Source organism: Bradysia coprophila, chromosome X (assembly GCF_014529535.1).
Source record: "Bradysia coprophila strain Holo2 chromosome X, BU_Bcop_v1, whole genome shotgun sequence".
NCBI classification, from domain to species: Eukaryota; Metazoa; Arthropoda; class Insecta; order Diptera; family Sciaridae; genus Bradysia; species Bradysia coprophila.
In genome coordinates this window covers 4,777,668-4,795,761 of record NC_050737.1, presented here as the reverse complement: position 1 = coordinate 4,795,761, position 18,094 = coordinate 4,777,668, and the positions used below count along the sequence as shown (strand labels likewise).

General features: G+C 37.6%; 5 protein-coding genes across 7 annotated transcripts; 1 reads left to right on the top strand and 4 right to left on the bottom strand.

The window, feature by feature from the left end:
• Positions 1-275: 275 nt before the first annotated feature.
• LOC119084750 (transcription factor E4F1-like) lies at positions 276-17,419 on the top strand. The gene is made up of 5 exons (XM_037194822.1): positions 276-535; positions 843-923; positions 989-1,073; positions 15,545-15,970; positions 16,183-17,419. The coding sequence occupies exons 1-5, from the start codon at positions 443-445 to the stop codon at positions 17,367-17,369; spliced, it is 1,872 nt and encodes a 623-aa protein (XP_037050717.1). The 5' UTR covers positions 276-442; the 3' UTR covers positions 17,370-17,419.
• On the bottom strand, positions 3,672-4,750 carry LOC119084790 (farnesol dehydrogenase-like). The gene is made up of 3 exons (XM_037194859.1): positions 4,086-4,750; positions 3,868-4,026; positions 3,672-3,806 (listed from the first exon to the last, which is right to left on the bottom strand). Exons 1-3 carry the CDS (start codon positions 4,644-4,646, stop codon positions 3,765-3,767), a joined length of 762 nt encoding a protein of 253 aa, XP_037050754.1. The 5' UTR covers positions 4,647-4,750; the 3' UTR covers positions 3,672-3,764.
• Positions 5,596-6,605, bottom strand: LOC119084782 (farnesol dehydrogenase-like). Its single transcript, XM_037194847.1, has 2 exons — positions 5,942-6,605; positions 5,596-5,871 (listed from the first exon to the last, which is right to left on the bottom strand). Exons 1-2 carry the CDS (start codon positions 6,515-6,517, stop codon positions 5,695-5,697), a joined length of 753 nt encoding a protein of 250 aa, XP_037050742.1. The 5' UTR covers positions 6,518-6,605; the 3' UTR covers positions 5,596-5,694.
• On the bottom strand, positions 7,877-9,134 carry LOC119084799 (farnesol dehydrogenase-like). The gene is made up of 3 exons (XM_037194870.1): positions 8,499-9,134; positions 8,300-8,437; positions 7,877-8,234 (listed from the first exon to the last, which is right to left on the bottom strand). Exons 1-3 carry the CDS (start codon positions 9,072-9,074, stop codon positions 8,193-8,195), a joined length of 756 nt encoding a protein of 251 aa, XP_037050765.1. The 5' UTR covers positions 9,075-9,134; the 3' UTR covers positions 7,877-8,192.
• LOC119084724 (ankyrin repeat domain-containing protein 50) lies at positions 10,786-13,926 on the bottom strand. Of its 3 annotated transcripts, none has more exons than XM_037194801.1 (10): positions 13,797-13,926; positions 13,334-13,428; positions 13,081-13,242; positions 12,790-12,987; positions 12,476-12,721; positions 12,285-12,414; positions 11,830-12,212; positions 11,662-11,753; positions 11,475-11,595; positions 10,786-11,419 (listed from the first exon to the last, which is right to left on the bottom strand). In XM_037194801.1, the coding sequence occupies exons 2-10, from the start codon at positions 13,424-13,426 to the stop codon at positions 10,835-10,837; spliced, it is 2,010 nt and encodes a 669-aa protein (XP_037050696.1). In that variant the 5' UTR covers positions 13,427-13,428; positions 13,797-13,926; the 3' UTR covers positions 10,786-10,834. The 3 variants fall into 3 exon arrangements, with proteins under 3 accessions (XP_037050696.1, XP_037050702.1, XP_037050709.1); XM_037194807.1 differs by having other exon boundaries at positions 13,334-13,459; positions 13,797-13,908; XM_037194814.1 differs by lacking the exon at positions 13,797-13,926 and adding an exon at positions 13,558-13,576.
• Positions 17,420-18,094: the final 675 nt, after the last annotated feature.

Below are 18,094 nucleotides of genomic sequence, written 5' to 3'. Positions count from 1 at the left end.
GAGATAATCGAAACTTCGAAGTCTAAGCGACTCTTCATAGCCCGATTACTACACGATTTAACTTTTAAGCGTTTGGATTATAATTAGTGCATTGATCTGGATTGCAGAACTTGTCCAAACATTATTCTATCCAATTTCTAATTCGATACTGTCATCTGGAATATTACTGCGTGCATTGTACCCGCTCCGTACACACTATTATTTTCATGTTCATATCTTTCCTATCTTCCCTTCCCCCACATTATGGTAACAAGAAGTCGTTCACCTAGTGAACAATGTTTTGACAGTTGTTGAAACGTCAACGTCGCCTTTAAAACAACAAAATACGAAACTTTTTGTGTATAATTTTCAATGGAATCCTATTAAAAGGATTCGATTGGATAGGAAGAGGTGAAATTTCCCATTGGAGCGAACAATCTGTGTATCTATATTTATAAATAAAATGTCGCACAAAGTCGCGTTAAGGTGCCAAGCAGCGAATTGCGACAGTGATATCAGAAGTCTGGTGAAATTTTTCGACTTCCCAAAAGATTCGGTAAGTGTGATTAAGAAAATATCAATAAAATCGAATTGCAGAATAAACATTGTTAATTCCTTGTGATTATATGTTCGAGCTCATACAACCAGGGTGATACTCATCTCCCTGTAGTATTATTTTCTCTTTTCCCATCCATAGACCGTTAAATGATTGCTTCCAGCCAGTCGTCATTGTTTCATAGTCTCAATGAAAAAACGCAATAAATGAAAATGTGCTTAGCAACGTACTGTTTATTACCTAACATACTTATCAACAGTTTTCACTTATGGAAATTTTATTTTCGAAATTTTCTGTTTACTTTTAGGAGCGAAGGAAACAATGGATCCGAGCTTGTCAAAGAGGTTCTGCCTGGGTTCCAACTTCTAGAAGTCAGAAATTGTGTGAGGTAAAAATCGATTGAAGAACAAAATTCAAAAGAAACAGAAAAATATTTTCATTATCTTTGTTTAGATGCACTTTGACGATGATCAATTCGAAAATCGTAGAGTTGATGGTCTGCGAAAACTGAAGTGGAATGCAGTTCCAGCGGTAAAACGTAAGTCTCTAGATAGATGTAAGAATTGCGCACTTTGTTAACATTATCGTGCTGCGATCGATACGTTGTAATTACTGTGGTTGAGAAGAGAAGTTAATTTGTCAATCAATCCTACGAGTGGATGAAAGATTATCCCTCATCTCCTATCAAATATACCATTTCGGTAGGTAGGCTCGACTCGAGATATATTAATTATTTTGAGCGAGTTGACATTCTAATTTTCGAATCATTAAAGTTAAAGATTATTGGTAGGGTGTGGGACACATCTCTTAGAAATTTTTTTCTTGATTTTCTAAAAATTTCTTTAATTTTCTAAATTTTCTTCAATTTTCTGGAATTTTCGTAAAAATGACAGACTAAAGGAAATTCCAATAAAAATGTTTGATTCTGCGTGAATCTAGATTCGAAAACATGTGTTGGCCGACCTAGGAGTTCTGGGACCAAAAGCAAGTTTATCACTTCTCATAGAAACGAAAAAACGATGTTGGAAATGTGATTTCATTCATTAGCAACTTGTGCAAATTTATCGAAGGTAGATCGTGGAGTTTTAAATCATCGGCTACACCAAAAAACATTTCTTGCTCGTGAGTCACATAATTCGACGTTTTTCGTTACTTAAAAATTTCGAAATTCGGCCGAAAATAAATTTTCATATATATTTTTTCCGACGAGACCGAGCGTGCAAAGATTGTTGTTGAAATGGTTGCAGAGTGATTTCTTTGTGTTGTTGTGGTTTCGTCTCATTTCATTTCGTTTCGACTTCGCCTCGTTAGGATAAGCTCACGACTAGTACCGAAAAATTAAACTTTTCATCACTTATAACAAAATATACTGTAGTTTTTGCACAAGTGGGCTTAAATTAGTGAAAATGTTGTAGTCTAGCTAGCTTTTCGGTTTTTCTCAATATAGCAACAAACTTAAATCGACTTTAAAATTAGAAAGAAAATTGGTTTTAAGACAGTTTAGAAAGATTGCGTGTCTGCGTCTAAAATATCTCTGAAATATATCTATACAGCAGTGAATAGTTGCTTCGACCAAAATAAATCGTTCTAAACCAATTTAAGTTGCTCGCAATCCAAGAAAGTAAAACGGTCTTTCTAAGACATGATGAATTGTTAATGAGTCCTAAGTTAAAATGTTTGGTAAGAACTTTAGCTGAAAGCCAATTTGACAGTTTATACCACAAAGCTTATTAAAAAACCGTTCGATCTTTTCCTCAGTTCCATTCAGGAAGCTAACACTATCAGCCCATTTAATCAGCCTACATCAGTTTAAAAATATGAGCGGCGATACTTAGAATTATACCACTAGAGTAGGGATGGTAGACGTTCAAAATTATCGATAATATCGATCGAAATAAATTATCGGTAATTGATTAATCAAATCATTGTCGATAATTTGATAGTTATCGATAATTATCAAAATATCAATTTTCGATAACTATCAAAATATTGATTTTTTGATATTAACTAATGATGCAGCTGGTGCAAAATAACGTATGCACACCAGTTTGTTTTAGCGATTGTATTATCGATTATCGATATTTTTCGATTAATTTCCGATAAAAAAATGTATCGATTATCGATAATCGATTATCGATAATTATCGATTATCAAAATCATTATCGCCCATCACTACACTAGAAATAACCGGTTTCCAAGTAAAAATCGGGAATTGGGAATAATAGATGCGATCTTTCACACATGTGACAAAGAAGATGGCTGAAGATAATGGACGCAATTCAAACATTCGATCTCATTTAGGGTCAGTCCATGAGAGACGAGTTTCGATCCAAAAATGATGCCTGTTGCTTATTATCTATGTTTGTTGGTCAAAGAATAATTCTAAAGATCATAATAGTCATTCACTATGTATTGTTGCTAATTTGAAGGACAAAATTATAAGTAAAGCTGTTTTCATGAATTTTCTTAAATTTTCTTTAATTTTCTAAATTTTTTAAAATTTTCTTTATTTTTTCAACAAATTTTCTAAAGGCAGATGATGATAATGATGCTAACAATCGGATTTTTCAGCACAAAATTGTTGGTTTATCTGATGTAATTTAGAGGTAGAAAAGTGACAAATTATGAGATAATTTCAAGCTTCGCATAATATGTTAAGCTAAGACACCGTATCGCATTGTTTCTGTGCAGAGCTTTCGAAAGCTTTGAGCTTTTTTTGGATTCCATTGGTAAAGTGAAATATTTTGGTAGAATACAAAAGAAGCGTAAAGCTATCGAAAGCTCTAAAAACAAAGACTGTAATTTACTTGTATGAGACGCAATATCTAAGATTTCTTAAGTATCGACTTCGTAACAAAATTTTGATTGGGCTAATCTCAGGTACTACCAGTACACATATTCGAATGTCTGTCACATTGAGCGACTCCTAACGAAGAGTTTAATGGAGTCTAAGGAGAATAATGTTAAAGACAACGAGTGGTTTCAGTGAGTGAAATTCAGCCTTCAAATCTGATTTGAGTTATGTTGCAACGTTCCTTTAGTCTTAAAAGAACTGTTGTTCCGTTGTACCCTTAGCACTATCTTATAGACTCGTTCAATTATGCAACCTGACACTTCGCAAACTAGTTTTTATTTCAGAGAGTTGTTTTTATTTACAACGTAAATGAATGATGTGACAATTTCATTTTAACATTTTTTACGGTCTAATGACATCAAACTCGAACTGCTTCTAAACTGCCTCACCCAATGGCTTGATAATGAGCTCATGCACCTGAAAAATAAATCAATTTGTGTTCAATCGTACATCTAGTCATTCTTGTTTCTATCGTTACCTGAACGTGAGGCTTTGTTCCCAATACATAGATAACCGCTGATGACACATCGGCACTATCTAACATAGGTATGTTGGCAAAATGTTCCATCATTTCCGGAGTAAAAGTAGCACCTGATGCTTGCCCGATTTCGGTTTTCACACCACCAGGACTGATGCTCTAAGGGCAGAAATTGTAAATTACCGGATGGCCGCCATTCAAACACAGTGAAAAATTACCGTAATTTTCGTTTTAGTTCCTTCGCTCTGAAATTCCAGGCGCAAGACTTCGGTCATAGCAGTGACGGCATGTTTCGAAGGTGGGTAAATGTTCAAAGACGGCATTCCCGGCATATTTGGAACTTGATGCCCGGCAATACTGTTTATTATAATGATGTGACCGTCAACATTTCGACTTTTCATGGACTGAAACGCTTCACGTGTGCATAGAACGACGCCCATGACATTCGTATCTAGTATTTCCTTAATCTTGGTCGTATTTCCTGGCTCTATCAATTTCGTAATGCGTACTATTCCGGCGTTGTTCACGAGCACATCAACTCCACCCAAATTATCTGTTATCCACTTAAAGGTGTTCGTTATGTCAGCCTCATTGGTTACATCACACTGTATCGCATGTATGGTCCCTTTCGTTTGCGACTTAAGTGCCTCGACACGTTCCTTCCTTCTAGCCAAACCGACAACTATCATGCCGGCATTGGCTAGATCAACAACGATTTGTGCTCCGATTCCAGCGCTCGAACCAGTAACGACGGCTACTTTCCCAACCCAACGTTCCATGTTTCAGTGAGACGTTTTGATTAATACTAAAATTACAATCGGGTTTTGTCTTGTCGAATGATATTGATTTTTGTAATCACACCGTTTCTTATCGAGTTCGACGTTACCTAATTTGGTGATAAAAATTTGTGGCGAACTGTGCCATTACGGTTTTTGCTTTGTAATGGTTGTGAGCGGTCAGTCATCCCACCTTATTAGTTACTGATGTGATAAATCAATTAGGCGTTTTTCAGTTCATTTTTTTTTACTTAGAGATTTCATTGGGAAAACACTGAACACTTCAAGATCCTCGACTAGTTCTCTGTTCAAAAAGTTTTCCTTGTCAAAATTTTGTTACGAATCTCAGTTGTAATTTCTAAGTCTAAATCGATCCGCTCTTTCGTTACCTTTATATTATGAGAGTTCATTTCGAATCGAAAGCAGATATTAACTTGGTCATTGTCTATTTATGCTTGTTTTCGTACAATTTCTTTATCCAAGCTGTCATTTCGGAAAACTCCTCCAATGTCGCTGATTATTTAGAAAATTTATTTCATCGAAGTCTGTAGAGGATTTCAAGGCTAAAAATTATAATTAAAGTTGGTCGATGCTCAGATGAAATTTGCAACCCTGCCAAGTGTCTGAACACAATTTTTCTCCGTAACTGTATTTCAGCATTACCTTCCACATATTGGTGAAAAATTCACAGAATACTCACTGGTTCACTGGTCATTGCCCTAATTACGATTTCCATTCTTCAAAAAATCTGAAAATGGGTATGCCCCATTCCGCACTTATTTTATGTAAAATGGCTGCGAAATGTTACCTTACTGTGATATCCATTGGTCATTGTTAACAATTTTCTCAGCATAAAGAACCGTTATGTGTGTCGTGAATTGTGAACACATAGTCAAATCAAACGGAGATTCTTTAACCTGGACCGTTGATGAAATAGTTTGATTTTCGCATGTCGTTGCTAATTCAAATTCATAAGTTTTATTCGCAAATTTCGTGTACAAATTTCCATAATTTCCATAATCTTATCATTCCAAGTGAACTGAGAACTTTTTCAAAAAGCTTCTCCTATCGGTTTTATTATCAATTCGTGCACTTGAACGTGCGGTGGTGTGCCCAGAACGTACAAAACAGCGCCAGACACGTCCTCAGGCTGAAGAATCGGAAAAACTTTCAGCATCTCCTCTGTCACCGGAAAAATCTCGGTTTTAACGGAACCCGGGCTGATGCTCTGCGAACGAAAGGTGATTGAAAGGTGGTTAAAATGTTGAAAACGATTTGTAAACGCAAACCGAACATACCGTTATTTTGACTTTGGACTTTTCCCGTTGTAATTCTTGTCGGTACACCTCCGTCATAGCGGTCACGGCAAATTTCGTTGCTGGATAGATATTAATCGATGGGCATATATTAACGAGGTACGGAACTTTGTGGCCAGAAATACTATTTATTGTCACTATATGACCGGCGACATCTCGTTTTTTCATTGAATGAAATGCTTCACGCGTACAGTACACCACACCCAAGACGTTTGTGTCAATTGCACTTTTTATCTTTTCTGTGTTGTCCAAGTCAAGCAAATTCGCTTCTACTAATATTCCCGCATTATTAATGAGCACGTCAACGCCACCGAAAGTATCTTCGATCCATTTGAAAGCGGCCTTCACATTCTCTTCCCGTTGCAAGTCACATTTGAATGAATGCAATTCACCGGCACAGTTTTCTGGAATTTGGGACTTCAGTTCGTTGACTCGTTGATCACGTCTGGCTAATCCAATTACGATCATATTCGCTTTGACTAGATCAAGAGCTATAGCAGCCCCTATGCCGCTCGATGCACCTGTAACTACCGCAACTTTCCTCACCCAACGCTCCATTTTTTCCGTAAAATTTTTGTTTTGTCTCAAACGAACTAAACTGCTCACTGAATCAAAATCAACTGCTGGAGAGTTTGTCAACGATGGTCTATTTTGTAGGCTTGTGGTTGTGTTCCTGTTCATAACACCATACAAAGGGGATATTGTTGTGTAAACTGGTTTTGTTACCATGTGTGCGCTTGTGCAAAAATTTTGTTTTTAATCTCAGCGAATAAGAGAAATTCTGAATAGCAGGGTTATCACATGTTTAAGTATACTAGTATACTTGTCGATTCTTAAAAATCTAAATTGAAATTTTATATAATTTGTGGTGTGACCGATCAGTGTCCTCTTGGAAATCATTCCTTTCGACTTCATTGGAAAATTGCCATATTTTGCAACTTCAGACGCGGTTTCATCTCCTTAATTGCAATTTAAACTGTCCGCAATTTCTCAAATTTTAGAAAATATTGCAAGCGTGGAGACCCTGCATTTCACACATGCTAAAACGGAAATTCTATAATCACCGCCAAACCACAGATTATGATATCAAGCTTCGAATAAGATTAACAGGCGAAAATTTGATGACCTGGCATTACCAAGCATAAATTTCGAGAACAAATGTTAGCATGATTTTCAAGTCTTCTACCTCATTCGTCTAATTTAATAATATTTTGCATGAAATCACAGCAATACTTTCAATTTGCGAAATGCTTTTGCAACTGTAACGTTATGTTACATAATGTGATCACGTCACAAGATGATGTGCTGAGATTCTACAATCGTTTATGATATCTAGATTAATGGTCGCATACTCTTTGTTATTTTCATAAAGTCACTAAATCATCTGATACACTCCGTGGTGGAAAAATAAACGAATGAGGGCAAGAAGTATTTTAAAAATTTAAAATTCTTGAACTTTGAAGCCTCAAAATTAGACGAGTGGAAATTAATGATACATTTGTTCCTTCACACCTACACTGACACTCAATTGACTTTTATTTTCCGATTTTTCTACCTGACTCATTTTCATTTTCATTAGTTTTAACTCTCCACATCCCAATATTATTACCACTTCCTAACTAAACTTTTGTTTGCCAAGCCATCCTCATTTAAGATTTTTTTTCTTGTAGTCTGGTCTGGACTACAAGATATTTGATAGGACTCATTAGTTCACTTTCACTTTTGGAACGTTCAGTGAACATTTGTTTGTAAGATTTTTATTCAATTAGACTTGCGTAGTCTTCAAACATCATTTTTGTATAAGAGTGAACATGGAACACAACTCAGTTTTTTTTACATAAATTTCACAAGAAGAAATCAGTGAGATGACTCAACTTTTCATCCAACTTCCATCTGAGTTAAATGAAAGACGTTCAATTTGAAGAGCTAAAATTGTTTTATTTTTAAAGAATAAAGTTCCTAACTGTCACCATAGTCTATCCAATAACCACAATTATTGGTACGACCTTTTTTTTGTCTTAGATTTAATTGCTTTAAATTGCGTGTTCAGAAACGTGAACCGGTACACACACAAAAAATCCGTACCTTGACATTCAAATGGATGAATTTCATTTTTGTTTGTTTCGGTTTCAAGGTTTTTCAATTATGTCTAGTGTTAATAGCAATACCTTCCTCTTAACCAATTAGTATTGTGCTAACACACTTCATAACACTTTCGACGGGAAATAAGGTTTTAGAATTTTTCGCCAACTGGTTTTATGGTCAATTCGTGTACCTTTGAAATAATCCCAAAGAAAAATCAGAACAAAATTCTTTCTGACAGATTTCAGAATTTTTTACCTGAACATGGGGTGGTGTCCCCAAAACGTAGACAACTGCATCGGCAATATCCTCTGATTTTAGGTGAGGCATCTGCTTTATTAATTCCACATGCTCCGGTTGGAATATCTCAGTCTCCACAACACCGGGACTAATACTCTACGAATATTGTAAGTTCACTTGCACAACTTTGATGACTTATACGAGCACTTTTACTTACAGTGATTTTCGTCTTAGTTCCTTGCTCTTGAAATTCCTGACGGAAGACCTCCGTCATAGCAGAAACTGCATGTTTGGTCCCCGGATAAATGTTGAACGATGGCATTATTCCAACAAATATGGGAACTTTGTGTCCAACGATACTGTTGATGATAATGACGTGACCGTTTGCATTGCGACTTTTCATTGACTGAAAGGCCTCTCGTGTACAGTACATAACGCCCATAATATTTGTTTCAACCACCTCACGAATCGGTTTCGTATTATCCGCATCAACTAAATTCCCTGTTCTGACAATTCCCGCATTGTTCACCAGTACGTCAGTCCCGCCGAACGTAGCATTTACCCAATTGAATGTTGCTTTAACTTCACTTTCATTAGTCACATCACACTGTCGAACATGTAACGCTCCCTTGGATCCACTTGGCACTTTCGTTTTAAGCTGCTCTAAGCGTTCAACACGTCTCGCCAACGCGATCACAATCATACCCTCTTTAGCTAGTGCGACGGCTATAGCAGCTCCGATTCCCGAACTAGCTCCGGTCACAACAGCAGTTTTTTTCGACCAACGATTCATTTTTACGTTAAGCAATAATGCTCTGCTACCTGCGGATGCTTGACTTCAATTGAACGAAACTGATCAAGAACCACAGACTTTATAAGTTTCACTGAAACACATCTCAGCATTGCGTTGTAAACGAAACAGCATGACTATTACATTTCAGATTGGCTTACACGATGTCGCTATTATTATAGTAGAATTCAATCAATCCTTTTACCTTAACCATATAGTTAGCATAACGTATGTGTGAATTTAAGTTTTCATTACCGCTTCATAATTTTACCGCTTGACAAAGATTCTCGTGAGATTTGTTTAGTATTACAAGGTAGAACCAGTTGATGATAATCCATTTCGATCTTCATTATTCTCAAGAGAAAAATAGCATTCGAAGTGTTAAAGAAAGATATGCTTCCCCATCAGGGCGCCCATAGCTGTCTGCCAATCCCCTGATTGTAACTCTTTTCATTAAATAATCTACGTTTACACTCCTGAAAATTTCAGGCTGAAATCATACTTGGAATAGATACCCATATTTCCACTTAGTCTTTTACTCAAATCAATAATTTTGCAATAAGCAATGAACTGTCGCTACGGATACTTTCAAGTGTACTGCACATTTCGGTGTGGAGCAACTTTTTCCAGATATAAATCTTCAGAGATCTATAAATCCTGAATGTGGCACAGTGGGAAAGAAGAGACAACATTTTTGCAAAAATGAATTAGCGAATAAGCCCGGTGTGAAAATCATTGAGTCTAAAGCCATAATTATATTGGGACGCGATGCGAATATTCACGCACTACAAATGCACGCATTTCCATATCTCTTTACACTAGCAAGTGCGTGCTAGTGTCAATCGATGTATTCGCATCGCTTCCCAATATAATTACTGCTAAGAATATACGAGTTTTTACATGTTGGGATCATACAGAAACCACTCAAATATTTAAGACGTAGAAGCAGTGGAAATGCCATAACTTAACGTGCAAAGCTTTGTAAGAGAGTTGATTGAAATGTTAACAGTTGACACACGAAGGTGGTAATGATTCTGATTCATAATTTTACAGTCAGAGGAAGAGAAATTTCAGTATTAATTTGCTTCAGCGGTTTTTCAGCTGGTCCACACATTCGGGTTCGCCCGAATAACCATAAGACCAGTCCAGACCTGATTTGCGTTTGTATTTTATTGGATAGGTCTCTCCGGTATCCTAAGAAAATTTGATTCTTTATCTCTCCACCTGCTCGCTACTCAATTTTACTGTGGGTTGAAGGGACAACGACGAGGTCGAATGTTTACAGTCAGCATTGAAATTTCAGCTGACTTTACCAAAATTGAAAATTTCACTGAATGTCTCCATATTACGTCGTAAGGTAGGTGAAGACAAAGTAGAAATTTTGGCTGTAAATATCGAAATAAAGCTGTGAAGTCCCGATTCAATTTTGGGGTTGGACCTTTTCGTCTATATAATATGGTCAATGGTAAATAAAATCAAGTTGTAGACCTAGTAGCTGCGTCCTTGTTTCCATTTTGATTTTGCTTTCGCTACATGTAGCCTCATTTCGATCTTGCTTTCGTTACATGTAGCCCCATTTCGATATGATGTAGAACTCAGTCTCTAGAATTACATTTGAGGTGCCCGGATTAATCGACGTAATCCAATTTACATTTCAGGACAACGATCAGGGATTCACACGCACACAGTTCAACAAAAATTGACAAACAAATCAGTTTAACAAAAACATTTATCTGATAAAAGTTAGTCACAGTGAATATTATTCACGAATTCGTGTACTGTCTACTAAGTCGCTCCTCGCGCTCTTGTTCTTTTTCACTTTCTAATTTTTCCAAACGACACTTGTATTCATCACTTTCCTTTTGTGACAGCTCCAATTTCTTCCGCAACTCTTGCGTTTCCTTTTTATTTTCGTCGTTTTGCTTTTGTGACAATTCCAGTTTCTTTCGCAGCTCTTGCGTTTCCTTCTTCAGCTCGGCTATTTGCCGTTCGATCTCTGTTCTGTGCGACACATCGGTACCATTGGCAACGAATAATTCCTGGTGCTGCTGCTGATGCTGTTGTTGTCGAGGCTGGGTGTGTAGTTGGTGTACGATTTGCGGTTTTGACTTGGTCATTGTCGTTGTAGTCTTTTGCGGCAGTGAAAGTAGTTTCACTGTGTATGGCTGACTGGTTGATTTCTGTGGAATATTTGACGCGGATGACGTACCGATTATGTTGAATGAAACACGGGACAATATGTCAGGGTTAGCCTCTCTCTGTATTGTGGATGAGGGTGACGACACTGGCGTTGGTATTTGGATATTTCGGATGTGGGATGGCGGCCTATTTTGTGGTTTATTTATACTCTGAAATGACATTGGATATCAATGGATTTTCGATCGAATGTAGCGCTAAACTCACTTTTATTGTACCGGCCAGGGGACCTATTTTCATTTTACCGTTGGGAATATTTTCGATTGGATTTTTACGTTTCACCAGTTGGGTTATCGGAGAAGAATTGGAATGTTTTATGGTTTGATACCTGGATAGTAATACGAAGTGATTGATTTATGCCGATGGGGGGCATTTAACGTAAATATTGACTTACCGTATTAGGCCTGGTGTTTTAGACGTTTTGAAATTGCCACTGTTATTGCCAACCATCAGTTTGAACTCCTCCGCTGATAATATTTTAATCACCTGGGTGAGAAACAACAAAAAAAGATTTTCGATTCAGATGTCTCAATCGGAATGTTGATGAACCTTTTGTCCTTACCTTGTTTGTCTCTAACGGCATTGATTTGGCATTCGGTGCTAGTATTGTCGGTTTCTTTTTCACATATTCGAATTTAAACGTTGACGCTCCTATGCTGGACTTGGTCATGGTCGCTGTATTTGTACTCGTCGGACTTGTCATAATATTGCATTGCTTGGCTGCTGTCATCGGTTGAATCGATTTTCTAAACTTAGGATCGTTGAGCAATAATTTCCCTGCATCGGACAGTACCAATTGTCGACCACTTTGCAGCGCCGATGTAATTAGTGTATTGTCCGTGTCTTCTTGCATCGCAATGCCATGTTCTTTCAGTAGCGCTAATGTGGTCGCATTCACGGAATTTATTTCGTCGGAAGAATTGTTGATTGCGGCCTGAAGATTGCCTGGTAGAATGATACAGAGCCACATCAGTCGATTAGTATGTCGATCACTTCATTTGAGTGTAAACTACTTACATTTCGTTGAATCAAACGAATCGAAGACGGGTGATAGTACAGGGCTTGATTCGGGCGACGAATGTATCACATCCATTTCCGTGTTGTTGGATAGTTCGTCAATATCCTCAATAATGTGATCCGGATCCGGCTGAAAAATAGGAAACGAAAATTGTTGAAACGGCCAACGGATGTGATCGATGCAATCATACTTTCATCCGGACACTTAATTCATGGACCAATGTGTCAGCAGCCTGTTGTTGTTCAAAATCACTGCGCTGTGAATTCTGTATCAACAATTCCTGGACGAGTTCATTTTGCTCCAATTCAGCCGCTAATGAGATGGGTGTTTTTGAAAATTTCGACACGGCATTCGGATCGGCTCCGTGTTGCAGTAACACTTTGGCTATGTGATTGTGACCCTTCTGCACAGCCCAATGAAGCGGTGTCATTTTCAACTAAAGCCAAATCAATTAATGTTCAAACCATCCCGTTGATAATATTGTTCTTCTCCCAATGTACATACCATGTCCTTTGCATTTACATCACAAAAATGTTTCAACAGAAGTTGAACGATCTGTATGTGACCCTCGAATGCCGCGAAATGCAACGGTGTTTTGTCGACTTTCGTCCGAGCATCTTTGCTAATACCGGCTCGAAGCAAAACTTCGCAGGTATTGTAATGATTTCCCTCTGCAGCTACATGCAACGGTGTTCTTCCGAGCTGAAAGTCAATACAACAACAGTAAAACAAGTGTTATCTAATATGACGAATGTCAGTCAGTATAGTAATACAACTGTCATAATGGCCACATACCCAATCTGTTGTGAAAGGTGCACCGCGACTCATTAATTCGTGTACTTTTTGCGTTTCACCCTCTTTGGCACAATGCAATAACATTTTACCCAAATCCATAATCGATACGGTCCGGGCCTTATTCGCTTGTTGATCATTTGTCAATCTTCCGCCAAGCTCAAACTAAATATATTTTTTTGTTGATCGAATGATCAACCAACAATTTAATTAGTACTGCCATGTCGCCGAAATATTTGTAAATAAATTAAATTACCGGTATGAGCGTACTGCCGTCCAATCCTTCATTTTCTGTTAATAAAATTTCATGGCCATTTCGGAACACCGATAATATGTTATTATCCATCATTGCTGCAAAATAATAACAGATGCACCGTCACGTCTGCGACAAATGTAATTAAATAAACAATCACAACACTCATCGTCATTTTGCAACAACAAAAATTGAAAATGAAATTTCAAACAAAAACCGAAACAAACACAATCGATCATAATTCAAACTGTAAAGTGGAAGTGGAACGGTGTTGTTGACAAAACAGGATGAGGATGAGGTTATTGTCGAAAAAATAAAAATGAGAAATCATCGCCATTATGGTTCCTTTTTCCGTTTCGACAGAAAGCGGAAGTAAAAATATTTCTCAAATTTCTGTAACATTCGACGATTACGTCCGATATAAACACGATATTGCATCCGCGGACGGTGGATTAAATTATTTTACCTGGCACCAATTCAATTGTATCACATTTACGTCGGCTAAATGGTCGTTTTTATTTCTATAGGCAAAATGGTGTAGATGAAAGTTTATGTATTCGCTTTGACAGATAGACGACCATTTTGGTTTGTGATAAAATTCGAAATGAATTTCGGCTCAAAACCGGTGAATTTTTGTGGTTCGAGTATTTGACGATGGCGCGAAAATTCGAATTTCATTTAAAGTTGAAGGAAAATTGTTAGCTATCGACTATGTACTGCTTAGTGCTTAAGCAACACTGCCTATTTAAAGCTTGAATTTTTGGTAGTTGACTACCATGCTGATAGAGAAGTGAAATTATTTGGGCTGCTTGCCAATTTACAATTCTATGATTTGGTAGTTGACTACCAAACTAGTAATTTAATACTAAATTGGTAGTTGCGTACGAAACTGATAGAGTTGGTGGATACATCTACTGTTAAACAGCTGATGAAACTATTCTTCCTGCTTGCTATTTGCCTATTTATAACTCACGTATTCGGAAGTTGGTATCTCCAGAAAAAAATTAAGAGAAGAAAAAAGACCTCTCACCAGGCATTAGCCGGTCTATTCTTGTTTTAATTTTTCTTGTAACTGGACATGCGTCGTCACGGGCCCATGATCTCAGCTGTCATTCACCGTACAAAATCGAAATTGGTGTTAATGTCTTTGCCACACAATATGAGTGCTGTCTACACGATATTGCCAATTTTCATACTATTTGACAGATAAAATGTCAATCAGATATTGCGATAAGGGAAAATATTGGCAATGTAGTGTAGACGAATGTGGCCTAATGTGAAGATATTGCTACCAAATGACGAATATGAATGTATTGAAATTTTTATTGTAAGGGTTGGTATCCCTGACAAGTCATTTTTTTTTTAAATTTTCGACTGTTTATGCATTCTCCAATTGGTAATAATACCTTAATTGTCTTTGGCACTAATCTGGACTTCCTACGATGTGTGACGGCTGCGACAGGTATGGTTACCCTCGTTTTGGCGCTTCTAGCGCTGTAAAGTAAAAGTTGTTGAACAAATGTTTGTCGAATCGGGTAACAATATGGCATAGGATTCGAACCGCAATGAGTTGTACCGAAATTTCTGTTCTTATATTTTTGATGGGAAAATGTTTCGATTTTAGAAAATCTGCAAAAATTTGGCATTGAGACAATAGGCTTGTACTAGAACCATCCGACGATTAATTTTGATCCACCCAAAAATTTAAAGAAAAAAAAATTAGAAAACGGGCTGCAACGGGCTACTAATTTAAGATAGAAATGAAAACCACAATGAAAAGAAAATGCATCGGTTTAACTCGAGAGATGGCATGGTGGCGCTGTCATTTTTAAACATGTCTGGGTGCCCATGTAATTTTTAGGTGCCGATTAGCATCAGCGCCATCATGCTACCTCTCGAGTGTAACTTTATGGTTTAACGTTAGTTATTAATGTGAGGAACTAATATGTAAGTGGGCTCTCTGTCTATGTAATACTATAATAGCCACCTACCGAAAAATTAGTTCACTCAATCGGTGAGGCTGTAACGTTTCGTTTTAACTAATGCAAGTGGTGTGGGTACCTACTATTTTCACCTACATTACTTCTCGAAGGCCCACCGTCAACCAAAGGGTTTGATTTTCCAAAACCCTCATCCATGGGTCACCTTATTATTTTAAGTTCTGACCACTGTACCACCTTCTAGTTGCTTTAATTTTTTTTTTTTTAATTACAGTCCCTCTGTTTGAGGAAGAGGAAACAATCATCAAACTTGAAGCACCAACATACGGCATCCAAACTGAATCGCTATACCAGGGCTACGAGGAAAGGCTTATGATGGAACCCGACGAACTAATCAACGAACCAAAGTCTACTTGCCAAATATGCGACCAAATCATCGACAATTATCCCAATAATTTATGCAAGGTGTGCGAGAAAAAGTTCGAAATCGATCAGGAGCTGAACATTCAGAAGAAAAAGAAACGGTTCATCGCCAACTATTACAATTATCAGTGCGAGGAGTGTTTGAAGACATTTTTCAATGTGAATACATACCAGCGTCATATCAAATGCCACGATGAGAAGAAACCGTACCGATGCGACAAGTGTCAGAAGCGATTCTATCATTCGAAAAATCTGGCCGAGCACATGGAAATTCATGGTACGTTTGAATGTGAAATGGCTACGAACTATGAGTAGTCAGAGTCAATCGCATAATCGTTATTCAAAATTCAGGCATCTGAGTCTGTATGCAGAACTAAAGTGAAATTTTCTCAAATTTTGAGCTTGATTCAGATCTCTGAATTTAAAAATCGAATGTGTGATTAGCCCTAAGTCAAATATTCATTGCATTGCAACACTTTCTAATTACAGAAAACAAACTGCACGTCTCATTAGACCCGACGGTATTGCAAGCGGCTATGTTCAGCGAAAAATTAACGACTGAAACCTGCGTAGAAGTTAAAACTGAGGAGCTGAATTCCAAATATCCCGATACGAAGCCAATAACTCTGGGATCGTTCATTACAGCGAAAAACGACACAAAGAATTTCCTTGACACCTTGACAATGGTTCAAATCGAAAATTTCGAATTGTTTGACCAGGAGAGAGACAGTGAGACTGTGGACTTGGGTGATACGATTTTTTACGAGGGCAGTGTTTCGCCGGTATTGAGTTCTGTCACCGGCAACACAGAAGAGTCGGAAGCGTACGGTAGTGTTATTAAAATCGAAACTGAAACACTTCAATCATCCGTTGACTATGAAGCATTTAGTGTGAACACTGATCAAACAACCGATGGTGAAGTAAAAGCGGAGATCTCCAAAGACCGGAACGACTATGTTGCGTTTAGTCTAAACGCTGAACCAGAAACCGATTGTGAAATAAAGATGGAGTTGTCCGAATCATTGACCACACATCAAGGCGGTAACCTTGAGCCATTGAGTGGACAAACAATCGAATACGAAGCAAAAGTGGTGACATTGGCCACAAATCAAGACCGGAACGAGTGCTACATATGCAAGCACTGCAATAAAGACTTTATGTATTTCGGCAACTACGCAAAACACCTGGACCAGCATTCAATCGGTAAATTGATGTGCAAATTTTGTCATCAAATGTTTAGCAGCACGTACCAGATCCGGAAACATATTCGCGATTTTCATTCGAATCAGGAGATGTTCGAGTGTACCGTTTGCTTTCAAACATTACCGAAACACTATTTTGCGTCACACATGCGAACTCATCGTACCGACGACAAGACACTGATTTGCAAGTATTGCGGCTGTCGATTTTCCGAGCCGAGCGAATTGTTTTATCACTTCAAGAACAAGCATTCGGATTCGGCTGAATCAAAGGTGACGGGCAAGGGATGCGAAGAGGCACAACCGATTCAGGCGTGTGACGATTTACTGGAAATCGAAAAATATAAGTGCAAATATTGCGGTCTGTTGTTTGACGATGTCATTAAAATGTACCATCACGTTAAGGTACATGTGAAGCAGACCAGAACGACTAAGAAAACGTTGAGCACAAGTAGTGGTAGGAATCCGCGGACTTAGAGAGCTATAAATGTTTTTTTTTTCTTTTTGATAAATAAATGAATAGATGACAGAGTTGTCTCAGTTTAAATATCAACGGCCAAGCATCCCATGGTGTATGTAAAATTGCAAATCATCACAGAAAGTTCTGTTAGGTCTGCCTACTTCTTTACATTACCTATCGCTTAGTGTAACAAATTAGTCATTTGATTTGAAGCTAATTTACAGCATCGAGACACACCCAATGAAATACATCGCTCGCTGGGTATAGTGAAGTAGGAACATGATGAATGGACGTATTCTTCATAATCTAGATAATCCAACTAACTTCCATTTATCAAAAACACCCAACAATCTAGAAAATACCACCTAGAGTAGAGTCACCCTCAGGTAAGATTCTACCTTCCAAAAAATAGGTACCTACTTTTCGACCGTTTCATTGGGATTCGTCAGTCAAAATTGTCTATACTCCGAATTCAGTCATTAGAATTTCAGTTTGGACTTTTTCGAAAAATGAAATATGCAAAACAGGAAAAGTAATAGAGAATCCAGTTCACTCAATTTATTTCTATAAATTCAGTACATATTCAAACCGATTTCTTTTTAAACGTTCGTATCGCCGAATTGTGTCTACATCATGAATATTTCCAAACTCACAACAAAGTACTGAGTGGGAGTATTTAATTGTTTGAGACTATGAGCCTATGTTAATTATATCCAGTATAGTTACATGCCTCCCACATGTT